The sequence below is a fragment of the Oxyura jamaicensis genome, chromosome 26 (assembly GCF_011077185.1).
Source record: "Oxyura jamaicensis isolate SHBP4307 breed ruddy duck chromosome 26, BPBGC_Ojam_1.0, whole genome shotgun sequence".
NCBI classification, from domain to species: domain Eukaryota; kingdom Metazoa; phylum Chordata; class Aves; order Anseriformes; family Anatidae; genus Oxyura; species Oxyura jamaicensis.
The window spans coordinates 250,978-259,476 of NC_048918.1; the positions used below are offsets into that span (position 1 = coordinate 250,978).

Genomic DNA, 8,499 nt, shown 5'->3' on the forward strand with positions numbered 1-8,499 from the left:
GGAGGAGGAGGAGGAGGAGGAGGAGGAGGAGGAGGAGGAGGAGGAGGAAGAAGAAGAGGCTCCGACCGCCGCCTCTCCCTCCCGCCCCCCCTTTCCCTTTCCGCCCCATACCTTTATGGACGAGCGCCGGAGCTTGCTCCACTCTCCGGCTGCCTCTTCCGCCGGCCGGCCGCCGAGCAGCAGCCACCACAACCTGGGCTACACCGAGCAGCCGCCCCCCGCCGCCCCCCGGCCCCACGAGGAGGAAGAGGGCGAGGAGGCGGAGGAAGGCAGCATGACCGTGGTGGGGGGGGGGAGGCGGCGGAGACCCCCTGCTGGAGGAGCCGCAGCATCCGCACCCTTTGCTGGGGGGGGACCGCTACGACCACCCTCTGCCTCCGGCCGCCGGCCCCACCGGTCACGCCGCGGGCAGTGGAGAGCACGAGTGCTGCGAGCGGGTGGTGATCAACATCTCCGGGCTGCGGTTCGAGACCCAGCTCAAGACACTGGCACAGTTCCCTGAGACGCTGCTGGGAGACCCCCGCAAGAGGATGCGCTACTTCGACCCCCTCCGCAACGAGTATTTTTTTGACCGCAACCGGCCCAGCTTCGATGCCATCCTCTATTACTACCAGTCAGGTGGGCGCATCCGGCGGCCTGTCAACGTCCCCATCGATATCTTCTCTGAGGAGATTCGCTTCTACCAGCTGGGGGAGGAGGCCATGGAGAAGTTCCGGGAGGATGAAGGTTTCATTCGGGAGGAGCAGCGGCCACTCCCAGACAAGGAGTTTCAGCGCCAGGTGTGGCTGCTCTTTGAATATCCCGAGAGCTCTGGGCCAGCCCGAGGCATTGCCATCGTCTCTGTCCTGGTCATCCTTATCTCCATCGTCATCTTCTGTTTGGAGACCCTGCCTGAATTCAGGGATGACCACGACTATGAGGGAACTGGGGGGACCTTCGGGACAGGCGGTGGCTCTCTCCCACCTGATGTCTTCACCAACTCCTCATCCTCGGCCACTTCCATGGTGTCATCCTTCACTGACCCTTTCTTCGTGGTGGAGACTTTGTGCATCATCTGGTTCTCCTTTGAGCTGCTGGTCCGCTTCTTTGCCTGCCCCAGCAAGGCCACCTTCTCCAAGAACATCATGAACATCATTGACATTGTGGCCATTATCCCCTACTTCATCACGCTGGGCACTGAGCTGGCAGAGAGGCAAGGCAATGGCCAGCAAGCCATGTCCCTGGCCATCCTCCGAGTCATCCGGCTGGTCAGGGTCTTCCGCATCTTCAAGCTCTCCCGACACTCCAAGGGGCTGCAGATCCTGGGGCAGACCCTCAAAGCCAGCATGAGGGAGCTGGGCTTGCTCATCTTCTTCCTCTTCATCGGCGTCATCCTATTCTCCAGCGCTGTCTACTTCGCAGAAGCTGATGACCCCAGTTCAGGTTTCAGTAGCATCCCTGACGCCTTCTGGTGGGCGGTGGTGACCATGACCACAGTGGGCTATGGGGACATGCACCCCATCACCATTGGGGGCAAGATTGTGGGGTCTCTGTGTGCCATCGCGGGGGTGCTAACCATCGCTCTGCCCGTGCCTGTGATAGTCTCCAATTTCAACTATTTCTACCACCGGGAGACAGAAGGCGAGGAGCAAGCCCAGTACATGCATGTTGGGAGCTGCCAGCACCTCTCATCTACCGAGGAGATGAGGAAGGCGCGCAGCAATTCCACCCTCAGCAAGTCCGAGTACATGGTGATAGAGGAAGGGGGAATCAACCACAGTGCATTCAAACAGGCTGCCTTTAAGACAGGGAACTGCACAACCACGAACAATCCCAACTGTGTGAATATCAAAAAGATCTTTACGGATGTTTAAAAACAAAACAGCAGCAAAACCTGAGGATGTGGTAAAAAATAATAAATGCAAAGTGACTGTGTACTTGGTGTTGTGTGGAACATGCACCATCGTCAGTCTGTGTATGCCCTTTTTTTTATATGTTTATTTTTTTAGATCTTTCCTTTCTAAAGATCTTAAAGGGATTTAAATTTCTCTGAAGAAAGGAGGATGGCTAACAGTTAAAGAGGTGGAAGATGAAGACAAAACACTCTCACCGCTGAAGCAGGTGTTTGTTCTGCAACGTGTTGCAGGACTGCTTTTGTTTTCTTGCTTTTGGGGACATCTCGCTTTGCTCCTGATTTTTTCCCCCATTCCCTACAGGCAGCGTGGAGCTGATTTCCCTTCCATCACATAAGCTCACTTGTTGGATTAGCAGCCCTGGTTTGGGTGGGGAGACGAGGAAAACATGTTGCAGAGCGCACTGTAAGGGGGCTGGGAGGAAACAACCATTTAATTTTGCAGAGTCTCTGTTACCACATTGTTAAATGGTGCTTAATATTGAAACATGTGGTGTGCCATTACGGGCACATCACAGATTCCCTTTTCTCCCCCACTAGATCATTTATGAAATTCTAATCTGGTCAGAGACCAAGTGCAATCAGTTCTGACTTAAAGACAAAAAAAAACAAAACAGAACAAAAAAAAACAAACAAAAAACACTAATTTTCTATTCTTAATTCTCTTCCCCTGCAGCCCTATGGTATTACTCCATCCAGCATAAAATTTGTGGCTGTGCAGTGGGTCTGTGTGCTCCGGGGGGAGACAAAAGGCAAAATTGAATGGTTATGGTATGTGGGGAGTGATGCTGGCTAGGACCAGGAGATGCCAGCTCTGTGATGGGCTCCTTGCTGTGGCCGTGCAGCCTCAGACCCACCAAGCTGGACAAAAAGGGGTATTTCCACCTTTTTGCAATGCATTTGGGAGAGATACAGCTGCTTATCGCAAGAAGATTAGAGTGGTGAACACGCCTTCCAACGGAAGTCACTAATTTGGACTGGAGTGATGCAGTTGCCATGGCGACCCTAGTTTCCTGGGAAACCCCAAAAGGTTGTCATGGCATCCTTTCTCCCATCCCCCTTGGTCCTCATAGTTCCTGCAAAAACCCTTCCAGATGGTTCCAGCCCTGCCATCCCGCAGGACGCTGTGTCTCTGCACCTCGCAGGGCACCTGTCCCTGCATCCCCATCCTGTCACTGCACCCCCTTCTGCACTGTGTCCCCAAGAACCAAACACCCACCTGTAGGCAATAAGCACACCCCAAAACTCCCCTCTTCCTCCCAGAGGAGTTCACACCTTGGCGGTGAAATCTGGGAGCCGAGCCTCATCCTGCAGACACGAGCAGCCACTTGGACATAGCAGCAGCAGCGCTGCACCACCAAGAAAGAACTGTGCTTGCCCCACGCCACATGAAACCCCAAGGCTCCCCCAAAGCATCCTCCAAGGGCAAGAATGGCCCCAAGCAGCCAGCAGAAAAGCTCAGCTGGGAAAGCGTGGCAGCCTTTGGAAACAAGGGAGATAAATGCAGATCTATTTAGAGCAGTATTGAAAAGTAACGCAAACCCCGCCAGGGAAAGCGTGCTTCCTTCATCATTCCGTGCACACCAGGGGCTACAGGACATCTGATGGGATCAGGTGAGCTTTGCACGGGGTAGAGATTTTTTGCATTGTAAAGTAACATTGCTTTTGGGAACAAACCTCATGTTTTCCACTGCTTGGTTTTGTTTTCCAGCTCCCCTTGTTGCCTTCATGCATTTTGTGCATGTCAGGTAAATGGAATACCATCCTATGGCTCCTCTGATTATATTTGCTTTCCACTTTGCTTTTTAGTGCTGCACAGTGAGTTATAGGCAGGTAGGCACTGAAGGAAAGCTGTGCTGCTTTTGTGAAGCAGGATTTCTTCAGTTCTGCACAAAAAGGAGTTATCTGCAGAATTTTGGTGTTTCAGGATGGTCCCTGTGGTGGAGTGAAGCTTATGGGGCTGGCAGGGCACAGGGCCTGGAGTGGCTTTGAGCACCTGGTCCCCAGCTGTGCTCCATTTCACTGGCTTTGGGGCTGAGAGCAGAGACTCCTTGCAGGCGGTGAAATGCACAGGAATGCCAGCAAATGCCTCCTTCCATACAGAGCAATTTGACCCCAACTTGTGCAAGTCATGCATTTTCCTAAGGTACGGAAAGGGGGATTTGTTCTGAGACAGGCTGGCCACATCGAAATTGGAGTTTAGCTGGGACTTTAAAAGACTCAGACGTTAAAAGGGTCAGGACAGTCTGTAACATATAACACTCTTCCTTAGCCCCAGTGTCCTCACTGGTTAATAAAATGTTAATAACCAAGGAAAATATCAAAGCAGCTTCTTAGCTAATGGTATGTGACAGCTTTATTGGAACTGTGGTAGTTTTCCCCAGCTGAGGATCTGCTCAAACCATCGTTATTAGGGGGATGACCCACAGCATTGCAGGAGGTGACAGTCCTGGCATCCTTCATCCCGACAGCTTCCCAGGGAGCACTGATGAACGGGGCTTTCTGGAATACACCCAGGCACCTTTTCCCCAGGCTGCTGGCAGGCTGAGATGTTGTTTCTTGCTATAAGCTCTCACTTTTATTGTTATTAAAGCCTTTCCACATGCCTGTTCCTAAAAGGAGGATTTGAGTTTAAAAGCAGGGGAAGCACTCCCCCTTGGGAGAGCTCACCAATGAGTTTTGCTTCTGCATTTTCACTGTGGCAGCTGCACAGAAACCACATGTTTGCCTGGAACTTGCAGCAAAAAATTTTCAGTTTCAATGCCATCTAAAATAAGCAGAAACTTTGCTGGTTGTTCGTTTGCTTTCCTGTCTATTCCCCGCCTTATTTTGTGGGGGCAGAATAGCTTAAAACGGATTTCATTGTCAGTTAGAGATGCTATATCACAGAGATGGTAAGGAAGCCACTTCATCTGCTGTAGTTATTAAAGCACGGAATGGCATTGCTGAAAAACATCAAAGCACTGCTGCTCCATCTTTAAGATATGCACAGAAATTGAAGATGTAGTAGCAAGCAGAAAAACAGGGATATCCCTGCTATACTCTGCCCCATTTCTGTCTGCTCCTTCCCTCTGTGCTGTCAGTGTCTCGCTGGGTACCGTACGGTGAGAGAAACACTTTGTGCTGTTGCATGGTCTGACGCTCCTCTGAAAGCGGCTGCTGAGCGTGTCCTGGCAGGAATTGGAAGGAGAGCTGCGAGACTGCTCCCTTCACAGCCAGCTGGTTACCGGGCTTCCTGTGCTGTCTTGCAATGTGCCTCCTCTTCAATTTTAGGACTGTTTAAACCATGACCTGGGAGCCAACAGTGAACCCCAGTCTTTGCAGGCTGTGAAGGAACTAATTTGTCTGGACACCAAGCATGCCCAAGGCAAGACACAGTGCTTGGATAGCACAGCTCGCTGCCTTGAGTGGAGAAAAGTCATTGCCCAGGGCTTCTGGCTGGCATTTAGGGTCCCTGCCTCCCCAGATGCTTTTTGGTCCTGGATGCCACCCCGGAACAGGGTCAGCATTTCCTTTGGTGCAGGGAAACACAGGGACATGCAGCAACCCCTTGCCTGGCCCCTCTGCATGGTACTTTGATGTTCTCACTTTTTTCTCCTGCTTATTTACCCCTTTTTTTGTGTGTGTGTTTTCAGGCCTGCATTCTTCTAAAAAGGTTCTGTTGCTCTCCAGCCTAATAGATGCTCTCCAGGTACTAGTGGAGAGAGGACAGGACCTGTCCCGCCCAGGTGTGGACACACAGGAGGTCTGGGGGATATCTCTTTGCTCCAGGAGGGCCCGATTTCTTTCCAGGCAATTGTTACTGCTCCATTACTTGACAAAAGGGACAAAAGAAACTGTTTTTTCTTTGTCATCACCAGTTTATGGACTGTTTAGCGGAAATGAAGGGCAGACCAGCAGCTTCCCCAGCAGAAGGAAAGGAGCCATCAGGAGCACATCTGCTGCTAAGGGGTCTCTCCTGGCAGAGCAGGGCAAGGTCTCTTGTGGCAGTTTGTGCTTGTGGATAGCATTCTGCATGAAATCCGTTTAATTGTGTAGTTTGGAGCCCTCTTTCTGTCAAGCTTCTAAAATATGCGTATCTGTGTAAGAGCACATGGAGGCTCCCATCCCAGCCTGATGCAAGGCACTGACAGCCTTCCCTATTTCAGTGCTTTAACAAATGATGTCTGGGCAGGCTGCAAACCTGAAAGTGAAAACAGACATATAGGATTTATCCACAAAGCATTCTACCCTTCAATCTCATGCACTGCGTGTACTGGGAAGGAATGTTCAGTCTGTGGTACACACCTGCGTCCATGTGCCAAGGCAATCAGGTGGGCGCAGGCAAATAGGGTTTTTCTGCACATACTAGGATACCACGGGTAGGGCAACGTCCTATAAATTCTTTCACTGCCATGGAGCTCGTACTGTTCTTCTGTACCCTTCTCTGTTGTGGGTCCACACCCATAGCCTGAACAGGTTGCTTGGCTATCCAGTGCATGGCTTTGGGTGGTGCTGCATAGCTGGGGCATGTGCTCAGGACAGGCTGCTGCTGTGCTGCACTTTCCCCTAGAGCTGTTTGCATAGCAGGGGCTGAGGGGCTGCACTGACGCAGCTGCGGTCGGCCAGCCCCATGGGTGCAGGGTGGCCTGAGCCCTCACCAGCGTTAGCGTGAGGAACCAGATGTTGGGTGGTGAGGTCTGGAGTGACACGTGTCTGCAATGGGACATTTGCCTTGAGAACCACACGGCTGGGGCCACAGCCATTACCCTGCTGATGGGGACGTCTGGGTGTGGATGTTCCCTGGTGCAGGGAACTGTTCATTCATCAGGGGTAGGGATAGGAGGGAAGTGTTAGAATATTTTGTAGGAGTGCTGATTTAGGGCTTTTTCAGGGTGCAGATAGGACTGGTGTGGAGCTCTGATGAACAGCAGAGCCATTGCACAGTGTGGGGCACATTTGCTCCTGGGAGAGCACTGCAGAGCAGCCCCAGCAATGCCCCCCCTGAGGTCAGGTCCTACGCTGTACACTCCTGATTCTGCTGTGACCAAGTGCTGGACACAATCGAGATGTTTTACTTCTGCATTTGGCTTCGTGAACAGGAAAATGAGTAATGGTGCCTCCGTCAATGCGATATTCATCCTGCTTAACAGGACGTTTTTTTGCTGCTCTGTACTTGGAAGGCGTCAGGGCTGCTGTGCTCCTGCTGTTTGTTGCTGGGAGAAAGCAAATCATATTTTTTGCTCATGAGAACCATCCGCCATATGGAAAAAGGATGGGTGCGGGGTCCCATGCTGTTCTTTCAGGTGGAGTCATGTTATCCCTGCTGCTGGGAAAACTCATCCAAAAATACTCTGAGAAAATCCCCTGTGAACCCCATGCTTACTTTTCCCTCCACGAACAAGGCACTGCTTTTTGCACCTCACAAGTTTCAGGAATCTGTCCATGTCTCGTTACTCACAGAGCCTGACTATTCAGTGCTGAGGATGCTCTGCAGCAGGACAGGGAAACCTTCATGCATGAACGACCCTGCAGGGCACCATCAGTTTTCTCCTTCTTATGAAGCAGGACATGCTCCAGTAAATTAAAACCTGTCTCCTATCTCGTTCAGCTTGTCACTGTGGTTGGGAGCAGCTAAAATACTTCCTGATAGCTGCTCTTCACCTGCTCATAACAGGAATAATCTTTGCCCAGACATGCTGGCAAATGCAAAGACCCCTGGATAAGCGATGCAAACAGCAGCATGTGCTGCTGGGTTTGTTCAGTAATGACTCATTTCCTTGCGACTTGTAATTCAGATGCTTTTCTGAGTACAGCTATGCTTTGTCATGTCTGTTGCTCTTCTGCATTTGTTGCGCTTCATTTTTAGCATCTTTACACATAGTGTGTGGGAAGACTTGATTCGGATGTGTGGCTCACACAACTACATCAGCCACTGGCTATCTCTGCTCTGGCTGTCAAGGAAGCAGAGTGCATTTGGCTTTATTTTGATGCTGACCAGTACCAGCTGTTCTGCTTTGCTTCTTCCATAGCGGATAGATATGGAAAATCCTTTTGCATTGTGTCATGGTTTGATCAGCTGCGGCAGCACTGAGGGCTCAGCTTCAGGGGGAGAGCAGAGCTCCCGTACCAGCACCTTTGCTCAGGATCTTGCTCTCATGAGCACCCAAAAGCTGTAATGGAGCACAGAAAGGATGAATGCACACTTTGGAAAGCATTTTTGCATTTCTAAAAAGATGTATTTGCTGTTTGGCTAGGCGGTAGAAAAAAATGAGCTTAGTACACTGCAGTGTACTAAGTACTGGTTGTACTAAGTACTGGATGTTGATGCTATGCAGTTTTGCAGCTGGTCCATGAAAACAGACTTCACTGTGGTGCAGACCTGAAGTATGAGCAAGGCCTGGGCTATGTTTGCTCCTGGCCTGCTGAGTGTTTTTTGGGCATGTCAAGTCCCCTGGATTCAGTTTCCCTTACCTGTAAAATGACACTGAATGACTTTGCTTAATGTTTGGAAATGCAGCAGTGAAATGTGATGTGGAAGGAAGTGGCAGTTTTAGAGCAAGAAGTAAGAAATCACCCAAAGACTTTATGGTTTTCAGCTTACTCGAAGGTTACAGACTATGCAGGGG

The 8,499-nt window shown here is 50.9% G+C and overlaps 1 protein-coding gene across 1 annotated transcript in view; it reads left to right on the forward strand.

The window, feature by feature from the left end:
• The window catches only part of LOC118178560 (potassium voltage-gated channel subfamily A member 3-like), an 11,958-nt gene that overhangs the window by 215 nt on the left and 3,244 nt on the right, over positions 1 to 8,499 (forward strand). The window contains 2 exon segments of the mRNA XM_035347182.1: positions 50 to 286; positions 288 to 3,505. Coding sequence (XP_035203073.1) covers positions 116 to 286; positions 288 to 1,853 — 1,737 coding nt within the window. The 5' untranslated portion in view covers positions 50 to 115 and the 3' untranslated portion in view covers positions 1,854 to 3,505.